Source organism: Limanda limanda, chromosome 12, assembly GCF_963576545.1.
Source record: "Limanda limanda chromosome 12, fLimLim1.1, whole genome shotgun sequence".
Taxonomy (NCBI): Eukaryota; Metazoa; Chordata; class Actinopteri; order Pleuronectiformes; family Pleuronectidae; genus Limanda; species Limanda limanda.
This window is the reverse complement of record NC_083647.1, coordinates 16,372,415-16,387,596: the sequence shown is the minus strand read 5'-3', so window position 1 is coordinate 16,387,596 and position 15,182 is coordinate 16,372,415. Positions and strand designations below refer to the sequence as shown.

Genomic DNA, 15,182 nt, shown 5'->3' with positions numbered 1-15,182 from the left:
GCTGGAAGTACATTCCAAAAGCTGGCCTCTGTCTATACAGTCATGTTTAATTGTGTTTATTTTTAACCTTTGTTAGGCTCAGGAAGTCACACTGAGCATAGATGTCCTTAACCCGCAATATCCTGTGGCACAATCATCGGGATACACAAATTTAAACCAGTGTGCCGGCACTTTACTTGTTTGCACATGAGTTTTAAAAGGGTTTGAGCAAGGAGAATGCAAAAAACTATATATATTGTACGTCATATATTAAGTAGTAAAAATTCAGTATCACAGGTTTGGGGATATGATCTTCGTTGTATTTGCAAATAATTCTTGGCGTCCGTTGGAGCTTGGCAGACAGGAGCAGCAGATGGTTGAGGCATAGTACCACATTCACAGGGTGTCAGGTTATTTATTAAACACAAGAAGAGTGATGTATGACTTCCATGTTGCAATTTCCAGTTCACTGGTACTCCACAAAAACACTAGGATTTGCTGCAAGACAACAGCAGTACTTCATCCTGATGGGAACATGAGCTTCAGCAGGCGCTCGGGGCAAATATCACACGCCACTGCTGCACAATCTCCCCCATGCACAAACCCAGTTTCTTCACATAAATCCCAACATTAGTCAGCAAAACCCAAAGGGACCAAGAAGTGGAGCAGTTTATAGAACGTTTTGCATCAAGAGGTAAAATGCAAACAGCCCATGCTGGGATGTGAGCCAAGAGAAAAGGAGACCGAAGCAGTAGGAATAGAGAAATTAGAGGAAGACGAGTGGGGATAAACTTTAACAATTACTTAACAATCCTAAAGATGCTTAAGCTACATCTATACTAGAGTTCTAGGGCCATATCTGAAATGATCTCCATCCACAGTTACACCTGAAAACACATATCACATGATCATTCACATGCACTGGACATGCATTTGCAAGTGTAAACAGGAAGCAGAGTGTCAGCTTTGCAGTTGGTTGCTTTGTTGCAGGAAAAAAAAACTACATATAAGAAACAGCGACGTTTTGCCTTTGCCACAGGGGGTTGGGTTGTGATAAGAACCAATCAGGAAGCAAATGCAGGTGTTTGTTTCCAAAGATCTTCATTTCTGCCCGACCTCACTACATTGCGCCGTTTTGGGGAGCCAGTGTGACCTTGACCTTTGACCACTCAAATGAGATAATCCGTGAGTCTAAGTAAATATTTGTGAACACTTTAGAGGATGCTCGAGGCGATAATGAGGCCCCCTCAAAAAAACTAAACTAAACCCTGAGGTATCATGTTCACAACAACATGATGTCACTGTAACCTTGACCTTTGACAACAATCAAACCAGTTCATCCATCAATCCAAGTGAACCTTTTTTACCAAATTTGAAGATAGTCTGCAAGGCATTCTCGAGATATATTGTTCACAAAAGTGGGACAGATGGAGGGATGACCAGAAAACACAAAGCATCCGGCCACTGGCTGTTGCACGTTGACAACTGATAACGCCAGCAGTGTTTCTCAACTTCTCTTTTAATCACTACAAACTCTAGAGTAGAGTGGATGCTAGGTGTACATTTAGCAACAGATGTGTTTTAAAACTAAAGCTTTGTAGTGTGGATGTATCCTAAGGAGAGTGTTCCCCTCAACAGACAGACATGGCAGGGAATGAGACATTAGTCAGCCCCCACAGTACAGAACATCCCTTAGAGAAACAGTCAGTCATTCTGGGAAATCTGCCCATGAGTTTTCTTGCTGATTAGATGACAAAACCCACATTACCCTTATATATTTCCCAGCAAATATGAATCTACAGCCAGAGGTGCACCACAAAGCTTTGTCATATTTTTGTAAAAAGAAAAAAGACAAATGGTGGCTTTGTCTCTCTAATCTCTTCTCTTCTTAAATGTGTTTGTCTCCATCTTCCACAACAATATCCTACTGTCTTAATTAGTGTCACTTAGCAACCACAACTATTCATGAAGAGGCGGGGATTATGCATTCTGTTCACTCTCAACATGAATCCAACAATAATGCCCAAATGCCTTGATAAATGCTTATCAGTGACATGCAGGGTGAATTCCTCTCCAGCCTGAGTGTCATCTCCCAAGTTCATCTTAGAATAGGTTAGTTAATCCCATGAGCCACAATGACCATGAAAAGCAAGTGCTGGATGCACGGCGGGTCACTGCAGGGAACAGATTGTGTACAAGAGCCTTCTATGTGCAATCTTAACTCCATCCAGGATTTAAGATTAAACGGTTGATTCTGCAGGAATCGGAGAGGCCAGAATATGTATTTGTGTATTTAACAGTGTCAGTGTGTAGGGGGAGGGAGGTGCCACATAAATCAAGCGCGAGGTCAGGTTTGTGAAAGGAAGAGAGAGCAGTTGCCATGCCTACAACATGCATGTGTAGACGGCAAGGCTATACAGAAACACACACACACACGCCACGAGGCTACCCAGACGTGACTTCCCCATTTCCTGACTCGCCAGCCCTGCAACCATCTACGGTAGCCCAGGGGTCAAAAAGCTCCTCATGCAATCCCTACCGAAACACACACAGACACACACACATTCTGTCTCTCTCTCTCTCTCTCTCTATACTTGTAAATATTTAATCAGTCCTGGAAACACTCAACACCACGGCTGCCCTGAGCCCCACTTCTGATTAATGCACACATGAACAGCAAGGCGACGACGACCTGCTTGTGCAGTTAGCGTTAAGAGGATAAAGACGGACTAGCCAGAGGGACGTCAGATCAGTTCACAGAGAGATGCATGAGTGTGTGTTCGTTTGATTCATAAAAATCCTTCATCATAGAGTCACAGCGTGACGAGTCATTCTGCCCCTTCCTTGGCTTCCTGCTTCCCGAGTCTCTCTTCAATCACAAGGCTCCGAACTGTATGACTGCGTCTGTGTGCATGACTTGAAGGGAGAACAATGCCGGGCGGCCGACTGTTTTCTCTCCACTCATCTCCCTGTTCTCCAGTCTTCTTTTGTCATTTGCTCCTCCCTCCTTTCCCCCCTCCGCTCCTGCTTTCGACAGTTCCTTCGCTCCCCTGTTCGCTCCGCTGTGCCCTCCCGTCACTCGGGCAGTGAAGCACAAATACCACTCGCTCAGCACATCGCCATAGTAAAAAGCCATTATCTGCATTAGAGCGACGACAAAAAAATGTCAACCCCAGTCCCCCACCGCTGGAAAAGGCATTAGCTCCCTCTGCTTGCTGCCCTCATGCTTGGTATGTGGGAGTTAATATACTGGAATGGGAATCACACACACACACAGTCGTGTCTCCATGAGTTCAGAGGACCATAGTTACTACTTGCCTAACTTAAACCCTACCCCCCCAACCTACGCCAAACTTTAACCTTAACATAAACTATTTAAACATAATGCTTACATTATAGGGATTTGCCACATCTCCCCTTTCAAAGACAAGAACCGGATTTCTGACTGAATAGACAGAAAATGAAGTCCCCACAACATGAGTAATACCTGGACCACACACACACACCCGGGAAGCAAAACTGCATGCTATGCATATCATTGACCACATTCTGTGCGTTTCACAACATGAGTTTGTAAATGTTGCATATAAACTGAATATTACTGACAAACCAGCATCTACATTTTTCAGTTTTTGCAGGAGAGATGAGAATATCCAAAGAAACTCTTTAAGCCATTACGCATATTACATTTATATGCACAGTTTGATCCAAACAGTCAGATTTGGGCTACAAAATTACATGGTGGTGAAAATACCCATTACAGTTTCATGGAATCCAAGGGGACCTCTTCGTATTATTCGTTGTGTCCAACTTCTAACATCTCCATATACGTACTCTTTTTAAAGGCATATTCTGTGACTGGTGCTCAGTTGTTACTCCAAACTCCCAACTTGTGGTTGGATAAAATCAATAAAACAATCTCATTACCGAAAACAGAAAGTTCAAGAGTTCGGGGCTGCAACTAAGAATTGTTTCTATTTGTGATGAATCTGATTATATTCACATGAAGCATTCAGCGAAAAACTATTTTAATAGTGAAAATATTAAAATGTTGAAAAAAACTAACAATTTCCCAGTGATTTCTTTAATGTCTTGTTTCATTTGACCAAAGACATTCAATTCATTAATATATTAAAAATCAATAAGGAGCAATTATCATTGCAGAAGCTGAAAACAAAGAACCTTTCACACTAACTTTTACAATCAGAATTGTCATCATTGCCAATTAATCTCCCTTCAATCAACTAATACTTATTAAATAATGCCATATCTGTGAAGGTGAGATGTGAATTCAAATCAATCAGCAGAAACTAGATCATACAAAATTCTTATGAGAAGTCCAAAACTTTCTAGCACCTCCATACCTGAGGCTGTCGTTTCCATTGTTTCAGCTTTTTGCACACATCGTCCTCAGAGGTAGCCCCAAGGGCAAAGACGATGATAGGATTTGCTGCTAGAAATAGGCCAATTCTCACACTTATAACATTGTGAGCCTGGCAGGGAGGAAATAGTTGAGTGGTATAATTGTTTTGTGACAAGAAGGATCAGTTGAGTGTCCTCTCAGGTGACAGTGAGATCCCGTCAGCTCAACGGACACCATTTATTGGAACCTTCTTTAAAACGGCATAGAGTAAAATAAACAAACCTTTGGAGAAATATCAAACAGAAATGGTGGATGGTTCAGTTCCAATTGATACTTTGACTCTTTAGCTATATTAATTAGAAGAGTTTCTCCTAGCCCTCCTCTGGTTAAAGTTAGGGTTGGTAATCCAGGAAAACAAATGAGAATTAAAGGTTTTCAGAAGCAACTTACCAACTCTACCTTTAATTGACAGAAAAAAAAAACTATCATTATGCTGATCAATCAATAGATTAAGTCATTTATCAAGCAAAACTAATATTGGTTGCAGCGCCTCAAACGTGTCTTTCTGCAAGCGTTGGACCGACAGCAGACATCTATTGCCATCTATTGGCTGATGGAAATCACTGTGTAGAGCCCTCCATTGTCCATTGGGAACAATGGGACTAAATAATTCATTGATAATTGTAAAGAAAAACAGACTGATCTATGATTAGTTGCAGCGCTCGTGAGCACAATAGAACTTGATTTACACCTCACTTCATTATATGTTTATGTATCCCCCTTATTCTGGTACAGATGAGAGAAAAGGCTTTAAAAAACATAAAACCGGGTGTGAAGTGCAACCTGCCAGAGAGCCTCACCTGCTGCCGTCACCTTTACGACCGCGTTAATGGCTCAGAAAAAGCCTAGGACGGACAAAGGCAACAGAAGCAGCACTACAGGCCGACAGATACGCTGTGGTGGTTTTATTAACTTTTACACCATAGGAGAAGTCGGGTAGAGAAATGTCAGGAAACAGTAGACGGCTCATTAGTTTTCTGCAGGGACAGAGGACTGACTTAACCTTAGCCACTCTCAGACACACACACACACACACATTATTACTCAACCATTATAAAACCTTTTTCAGGTTAACATTCACATCAGCCATCCTCTTTGCCCTGGTCTCAGTTGTTACCTTTGTTCCCTCCCCCTCACTCACCCCTCATTCCTCCCGTTAGGTCTGCTGGAGCCAGGTAACTCCCATGGCATGAGGAGATAACAGCAGCCATTATCAGATTCCCAGCATTCAAACGGCCGCTCGGCATCGATCACTGCTCTGCCTGCATGGTGCCAGAAGGGTCTGGGGACAAAGTCTACACCCACATGCTCCAACAACCCAGATCTCAAGGTGAGATTTATATAATTTCAGAGGAGAGAGGCAGAGTTATTCTCACCATATACAAGCCAAAATCTATCATGATATTATCCTTCAGTCTTCTTATTGTTATAGGGTTCATTATTATCTCGTGCCGTCTTATCTCTTTTGAGAAACATGAGCCACCACTCCTGCAGACTCCCAGACGCAGACTCCATTTGAAGGACATCCTGCTTAACTAGATCACGCAAATGATCAGATTACAGAAATACTCCACAATCAATTAGCACAATATGCAATATACGTAATCACAGTGCTGCCCAGGCCTGAGCCATAATTAAATATTATCGACTTTCAGCAGAGTCCAGTGATGGTGATATGATTAGTGTGGAAGCGATTCAACGGCGCCGATACTGACCCGTTTTACGTGGATCAGGTATCTGCCTTGATGCGAGAGCTCCAGTTTACAAAAGGTGGCTTAGTTTATAGCACCTCAACAATTTCTGACAAATGGCAAAATCAGCTACTGAGAAATGCTAGTCAATTTTAAAGGCTAATTTATGCTAATTGTTAGATAACTTTACGAAAACGGACAGAGCCTTTTGTTTGTACTAGGCATTGATTTCCACTTCTTCTGAAAGCTTACGGATACGGACGACTTAAACAAAACGGAGCAGTGCCACAGGAAATCATGGGGGGGCAAAGTGGGCAACAGTTTTTATTAAACTTTTGCCTCTTTCTTAAAAAGTGCTTCATCACAACGTCCTCCAGACACTGTCGACTTTGTGCTGCCCTCTAGTGGATGTATTATTTAGCACGTACCTTTTTTTGAACCATAAACTAGCCTTTACTCCGTATGTAATCACTTTGTAGTTCTGATTACTTTATATCCTCTATAATGTGTGCATCAATAAAGCAAAGTATGCCCATTAATATTGTAGTAATGGCTTGAGCCATTCTGTCAATTATCCTATTATTATTCAAATCAATTAAAAGGCTTGGGTCTGTTTTTGCTTGCCTTCAAACACTAATGGCCGACCTGGCCCTTGTGTGCTCAGTTCTTTGAGTGAAACCCGGCGCTCTCCTTCAGTCACAGCACATTGTGCTGAATTGAAAGGAAAGGCGACATGCTCTTCAGAGCCTCTCCCCCTTGAGAGTGAGAACAGAAAAAAGAAAAGAAAGAGAGGCCAAGCGAGAAGGAACATTTCCTTGTCCTCCGCTCCATGGCTGGAGAGTAAAAGACTACAGGAGGAAACAGGATCCCGTTTCAGGGCTGGACAATAAAGCATAGAGGCCGGAGCCAGGAGGCAGGAAAAGGGCTGACTCAATGATTCTCAGGGAGTGCGTGTGTTTCTGTGTGTGTTTGTCTCTGCACGAGACATCATGCAGCATGTGTAACACCACAACCTTTTAATATTGACCCATACACATCACCGTACATGGCAGCTCGGACTGCTGCTGGAGCTGCCTCACCGGACAGTATTCAACACATTAAACTGCAGCCAACTAATGTCCTCTGAGGGCTGTCAATGCAGCTGCTGGATGAACAAATCAATGCACAGTCACACATTTGCGAGCACGGACTAAAGAGAGCACGGCGGCTTCCTTGTCCTCTGCTTGTACAGATGGCAATGGCTTAAAGTGAAAATTGCCAAAAATCCTGTCTCTGATTCATCTGACGTTGAGCCACACGACGGAGTGAATCTGATTTAGGAGCATGTGTGTGCAAGTGTTTGTGTGTGTGTATTTGCTTTTGCATTTTGTGAGTCTGCGTTCCAGAGAACCTGCGACGTACCTTGACAGCAGGTGTGACGCCGTCATCAGTTGTGCTCTGTCCATTCTGTCAAGAAAGCACATGGGAGAACCAGTCAGAGCGGGTAACCGTACATGTATCGCATGTGTCTGTGAGTGTGTGTGTGTGTGTGTGTGTGAAGGAGGAAAACACACAATGAGAGATGCAAGAGAACATTTTCAAGACTGCGTGGGTTGCAGCAGTCCATTGTATCCAGCACTTTGCTCCCCCCCTGGCAAACCTAATAATCTGAGGCTGACACACAAATGCACATCCTTCATCCCACCCCCCCGCCCCCCTCCCCCTGTAGGTAAGTCCTGTTGAAAAGGCTAATCATTGTTATTTGTAAAACAATGACTGGCCACGGGCGATTCAGAAAATCAATATGTTATTCATACGACGTCCAGAAGGGAAGTGGGTGGATAACTTCGAACAGTCACTCAGTTATATTATAGGTTTCTACGTGCTTCTATTGCACAGACAGATGAAGAACAAGGAGAGTGATTAATAGAAGAATTAGGTGATTTTGTGATTATTTAATGTGAAGGGGTCGTAATGATGTCAAGACAGATCAGAAACACTTCTTATCCCAGATGTTCGGTCTGCAGAGGGCCGACACTGGGACACAAATACATCAGTAACAGTTACACATTTAGAGTCTCACACACACACACATCGATTAGCATTTTAGTTTAGTTTAGTTCATTATTTTGCAAATCATTCTCCACTCAAAAATGTGTCTTCTCCACAGTTTTGGTTTAACCTTGATGTTTCACCTCCTGAATGTGAAGAACTTGATGCAAAAAGGCTGTTTTCATATTTATCCGCTAAAGTTTCTCTGTGCTCATCCAAATTTGGCTAACAAGTAAAAGATGAAGTTTCTGATATAACAAATAGTCTGCAGGACAAATCTATTAAAATGTTGATTAAGAACATTTGAGGGTTGGGTGTGAAATGAAGTCCTTGATGATAACTGACCCCTTAAACTCACAACTCTCCTGGGCTCAAAGTCAAAGCCTTCTGGATAAATGTGAGAACCCCCAATAAAACAACTTCCCCCTTTTCCCACTTCTTTGTTTGTCTTTCCATCACAGAAGGGCGACCCTGAGCTTGTCAACTTCCTTCATGTCCTCTTCCTCCTTCCTCTTCCTTTGCAGACTACACAAAATAAGGCAGGTGGGCAACACAATGACAAGCAGTGGCCTTAACAATCAAACACTTAACCTGAAGGGTTCAGGGTGTACGGAGGCCCTCCAGGGTGCAGAGGCAGTGGCATCTGTTTTGATTTGATGGGATATTGTACTGACCAGAAAAAAAGATCTGACCAGAAAGAAAGCAGAGCGTGGATATAATTTACTGCCACTGAAATAACCCACTGCATCTCACGATTGGATTTGTTTGGCAACTGGATGTATTTCCTTATATTCTACTTTCACTAATCATCAGCTATTAATTGGCTGGGTGCTACAACCCTGCAATCTCATATAGTCTATGCCGGAAATCGTAAAACACAAAGTAAAACCTACCATCTCCACAACGCACGGACCAACACTCGACCAATCTACAGTTATATATTCTACAATATATATAGTTTAAAGAACATTTTCAAATATGTATTTGAATGTTTCTTGCTCCTTAAAATCGGTAACGGCCCGAAAAATTCCGTATTGCTTTTCGGTACCAAATGGTGATTTCAAGAGAGTTGAACTTGAACAAAGTGTGCCCGTCATAAAAGCTGCCCGGGGCCTAACGTGAGGTGGAATGGGAGACGTGGAAGCAATTAAGCAACCCAGAGCAGTTTAAAAGTCAGGCACAGACCGATGTATTTTAGGAGAGGGTATTTAAAGAAAACCAAGAGGAAGTATACGTGGCTAAAACAAACTCTGCGGAGGAATCTCACTTTCCTTGTTTACTTCACTTTTGGTCCTCTCATTTATCTTCCCTCAGTGAGGTGTATGTGGTTGGTTTTGTTTAAGCCAGTGTGGCGATGACCAGCAACGAGAATTCTAAGTGATTGAGTGCAAATGCCGGAGTTTGTGCATGTGTGTGGTCACACATGCCTTCCCTTCTATGCTGCTCAACACATTTCAGGCTCATTAGCGCTGCATGGCTGATCCAAGTGGCCCATTTAATAGTGCTTTCCCTCCCCTGCACTTCCTCAATGAAAGCACAGGCATGCATGTACACACACACACACACAAACACAGCCACATAAATAAACTCAGAGTCAAATACATGAATACAATAAACAAACCTAGCAAACCAAGCATAGCGAGGAGGCAGGGCTGAGGGAGCTGACGAATTCCTACTGCGATCAATCTTCAAGATGTCGACAATCTAGTTTTTTTGCAGGGATGATGTAATTCTAGGACATTTACAATCAGTCTATTGTAACAACATGGATCTACGCTACGTTCACCTGCCAACGTAATAACCGTCCACCCGATGGCTGGGCGGATTTTCCAGTATTTGCCATCTAAAGCTGCTTTCAGACACGCACTGAACTCCAGATATTCACCTGAAACTATCAACAATGTTAACGTTTCTCCTGCCGGCAGAACACAGCAGGATATTGTCCTGAAAATTTACCCAGAGCAAGTGGGCTGATACTCTTTGAAGGAACAGGACAAATCTATTCAACCGCCTTTAACAGGAAGCATTTGAAGGAACAAGTCAAATGTCAGGACAACCTCACTCATCTATAACTCACAGTCCTGATACTAAACGATGGAAAGGGGTGATTTTAGCGGTGACATTTTCCGTTCAAAGCTGAAGACCATGTTCGATTTAAGACACTGATGCACATGCACATGTTGTCTGATTGGTTTTGAGTCTGGATATTCTCCACAAGTTGTGAGGAAACAATTTAGACTTTGAATCGTGACTGAGTTTAAAAAAAAAAGATCACGATATGATATTCTGGGAAGAGCAATCATTAGCAGGAGGAAGTCGTTGTGTAAACATGTAGAAAAAGCGATTTATGATCCACACAACTTCACAAGAGGAAATAAAACTGCCCGTAAGCAATCAGGAGAACTTTTAATTTCTCACAGGACTCCTGTATTCTCCTGTATAACATCACAAAGTAAACACTCTCAGGGCGCTGGTGCTCTGAGCATTTGATAGATAAATCTGTGTGATTAGAACAACGCTGCCCGGTAACTAGGCAACAGGCAAACACATTAACCATTCTATGTTGTCGTCTGTAATTCTACCTGACTAAACTGGTTGTAATCTAACCTGCTACTGAGTATTGACAACAGGTCACATTACTAATGTACACTCTTGGTAAATGCCAGAAAATGGAAGCCGCTACCGTCAAGTGCTAAAAGGTTTATCTCTGACACCCGCAGCCATAAAAGTGAAGTGAAAGGAAATTAGGTTTTTCAGACATTAAATCGGCACAACTCCCCACAGGCTGCACTGTGGATGGACACTATTAAGTCTCAGTTTCACAGGAAGACAAACTTTTAACTCTTGGAAGTCCAAAGGAATGAGAACGCACTTTCTCTTGGCACCTTTCAACTAAAGGGTTTTGTTATCACATGCCCACCCAGCCCTGCTACACACACTGTTCCACAGGTCACACCCAGATAAACCGAGCCTACGTGCATGCACACACTTACATAAGTACTTGAGTGCACAGCGCTGACCACACCTGGCTGACAAACATGGCACTCATTCTTCTCATTAACGCCGCTTTCTCCTCGTCTATACGTACGATTACGTCATGGAGAAAAATACTCCACGCTATAGACAAGTCCATACGTCTGTCTGCCTCAAGCCCTCAGCTCAGACAGTCTGTGCTCTGTATATTCAGGCTTGTGCTGTCTTGTTATGTAAATACATAGAGCACACTTTTGCTTTTTACTTTGCCATCTTTCCTGAATTATAAAAGTAGTGTATATAAAGTACTTTAAATGAAATGTATAGCATGGAATAGTCTGAAGCCCGAATCGACAGATCAGATCAAAATTACATTTAAATCCAGGCTGGGTGCCACATTCTAACATTTAACATCACCTCCACTCATCATCAACATCGTCTTAGGGAAACTAGAAGAGGGAAAATAATCAACAAATTACCTAATAAACACTTCAGTGCTTCTCCGACTGATTGTATCTCGATTACACAACAAAAAGCGTCTACTCATCCTTTAAAGCGGAAAATATTTTGCATGTGTCTGCGTATCAACTGCAATGATGTTTCATAATTTCTCAATGACCTGAGTGAATCAATGAAATGGGCCAAAGTTACAGAGTTGCACTTGAGTTTAAAGTTTGGCAGAGGAGGGATTATTTTTAAATAAGGGATCAAAAGGGCTGTGGATCCACTTGGCAGCTCTGCAGTGGGACTCTGATCCGTGAATACTAGCAGAGGCATGATTCAGATGTCTCACAGCAGTGGCCGATGCAGGTGGTGCAGTGACTCAATGGAGACGGGACGGGGTTGATTTGTTAAAGAGCGTTTATCAGAAATGATTCATTCGGGATTAGTTAATTCACAAAAGACGTGGTTCAGTGACGAATAATAATTAAATGAATATGTTTGATTCGCTTTATTTGCACATTTATTTCTTGCCTGTTTTGCTTAAAGCTCAATAAGACACTCGCATTATGAATGATGGCGACACAGCATTTCATCAACCAGTGCATCATAGCACATCACTCTGAGGCTACATCCACACCAGTATCTTTTGGTTTTAAAAATCGAACTACATCCAGATGAGCATTTTTAGTTCGGCATCAGAAGCAACCTCTGTCCATACGAACACACTGGTTTCACTAGACCATTCACGTACATAAACATGATGTGCGTGAATGGAAGTACGTTGTCTATTTGCATGTGGGTGCTTAGTTCCAAACTACCACAGCGGAAAAACGGAAAGATGAAAGGTAAGAGCAGGGACAACGATGTGGAACTGTTGCTCATTCACTATGAATGGGCAATAAGATGATGTCACTATGATGTCATGTGTAACTGCTGTGTTGCGATGCAGACGTTAAGAAAAGCTCAACAGTTAGCATGGCACTAAAGCTTGAAAGACAGCTATCGTTATCCCTAGCATGAAACTGCGATCGTTATGGTTTCGACGATGACGCCTGCTCTAAGCGTCGGGCAAGCACACTGTCAAGCATTAACGCAACACATACGTGTGAATCCTGCATTACTGACAATTAGCATCACTAGTAGAAGTCGTGACTGATAAGGAACCAATCAGGGTTGAATGCCTTTGTTGAATACCAAACGTCTCAGTTTGGTAACAAAAGCATCCATCCGTACAACAATTTTAACGTAAAACGGGTCCAACTGAGTAGTGTGGACGCAAACGTTGTTTTAAAACACAAAATTGGTAGTATGGATGTACCCGGCGCCGCATGTGTTTTCCCTCATGTAGATCAGGAGTTTTTTTTTTTTTTTTTAAGATGCAAGCTAATTTTCCAACCTCGAACCGCTATGTTCCAAATCGGCCATAAAAGAGCTTATCTCTCGTTCTGTCCCCATCTGTTAATATGACTGGTTCCACTCGCGTTGCAGTGGCCTCCGCTTTGATCCCTCCCACCACGTTGGCTGGCATGGCCTCCAGACTCACTCGCTCTTTGTGCGATCAATCCGAGCTCCCGTGCCGACTCCCGCACGCTGCCATCGGGAAGCAAAGTGTGCAGCTGGCTGGTAGGTTGGTGACAGAGATAAATGGCTCTGATCCCACTCTGACTGGCAGAGACTGGTGCGAGCAAATTAATTACAGACTCTAGATGTCACGGGCAGATACTGAGATGAGAAGAGAATAAACGTAAATTCTCCTTTTGATGTATAGGCTGATATTGACACACATGTGCTGTATACGAGAATCTCACAAATTGATCAGAGAGTTGTGAGCATCACACAAACAAAGGCAGGGTATTTTTACCGTATTAAACTTAGCACTATTCGCGGCAAACCATCTGCTCGGCTGTGATACGCTCCTCGGCCAACTCAACGCGCTGCAGGATACTGTAAACACTGGAGACTCCTGAATAAATTAGGCCAAGATGACGCCATTTCAAAATTACCAGAAGTGCTTCTTTATGCTTAACGTGCATATTTTTTTCTACTTCTCTTAAAATGGACCACAGCAGCTTTCTCTCCATCAGGCAATAACTTCTAGCAATTTGAGCAGTAGTAGCACTTGCCTGATTGATCGCACGGCTTAATGAGTCAAGACGCCTCAACTTCAGTATTTCATCAATTACGGCGTCAAGTTTAATGAGGGAACTCTGCTGCTGAAAACAAACCTTTTTCACTCACATCTTTTGCAAATCATTTCCTCAGCACCGCTTGCTTATTAGCGCTAGATTTATTAAATATCCACTCCCAGCAAATCAAGGGCGGAAGAAATTAACCTCATTCATTATGTCGCTCATCTCTGGTGGAGCCGTCTGAACGCACCTTGTAATTTGGTGCACAGAACGATCCATCAGACAGGGAAATGCACGGGTATAAAGAAATCAAATAGTCAGCAGACTTATTCAAAATAGCTAATTTATAGATCCAGACTAGCTGAATACAGTTCCACGAGTTGCCTCTTTGCAACCTATTTCTGCACATAAGAGCCGTGTTGTGATTGAGGCTTACAGTATTCACTAAGCAACCAGTCTGTTCAAGGGCCAATTCATGAATAATTATGCTGCATCAGAATAATAGGGTCTGAGCCCTATTAGCGCAGCTATTCTCTATTGCTCGTCCTACATTCCATGTGCTCACAACAGAAAATATTCCGTCTTTTGTGAGAATCCGTGCTTATTAAAGAGGTCCTCCCGACCTGCAGAAACCGAGGTGTTAAATTAAAAACTCTGCAGCACAAACAGAATGACACAAGTGCAGGTGTCAGCATGTTTTGAACTGCAAACCATCTACAAGAATGAGAAAAGATGAAAAACAAAACACTCCACTGAAACAGACGGATGATTAAACATTGTTGAATTTTAAATGCCCTGCTCTGACAGCTTATCCTGTTGGCTGATCTTTTAATGATCGCCAACCCGGGCCCCTAGTTCCTGATTCCTTCATGTATGAGACAATGGAAACTCAACTGGGTGTTATGGCCAAAAACTTGTCATATCGTTTCATGTCACAATGTGTCACATTCTTATTTCTTGAAAGTTTAAAGACTGATATTGGCTCCTGAGTGAAGGCTGTGGCTTTTAACTCTTATTAAACATACTTTTATGCGATCGTTTTTTGCTGTTACTCATGTTGCTTTTATCTGTGCGTGGTAACCAAACGTCAAGGTGCATTACCGCCATCTACCGTGTTGGTGCACCGTCCATGGAACAAGTTGCTGCCTGGTGATTTTCCTTTTCTTTTGCCATTACTTTAAAATGATGCTGTATTATCTTATCTACTGTCTGTGTTTTGTATTCTTGTTTACATCTGTCCTCTTTGTAACGGCTGTTTTGAATGACTTCCTCACTGTGCTTGCGCAATGCATAAGCAGTATGTGGATATATATTGAACTTTTGTTATAATGCCTTTACTGAAAATCATATTGAGATAATTATTTAAATTGTTTTGATGACCAGACCTACTGGTAACAAGTCTGCAGGTGTTAGCTTTGACAGACAGGGATCATGAGTCTGTGTGTGTCCTTCAGATCTGCTGGTCTTTGTGTTTGTGAGCTTTGGAACTGGAGCTGCTGGGGACTTCCAGTG

The 15,182-nt window shown here is 42.5% G+C and overlaps 1 protein-coding gene across 1 annotated transcript in view; it reads right to left on the bottom strand.

The window, feature by feature from the left end:
- The window catches only part of rps6ka1 (ribosomal protein S6 kinase a, polypeptide 1), a 46,607-nt gene that overhangs the window by 30,729 nt on the left and 696 nt on the right, over nt 1–15,182 (bottom strand). Inside the window, exon 2 of the mRNA XM_061083189.1 lies at nt 7,495–7,539. Within this exon, the coding sequence (XP_060939172.1) occupies nt 7,495–7,539 (45 nt within the window). The remainder of the gene's footprint in view (nt 1–7,494; nt 7,540–15,182) is intronic.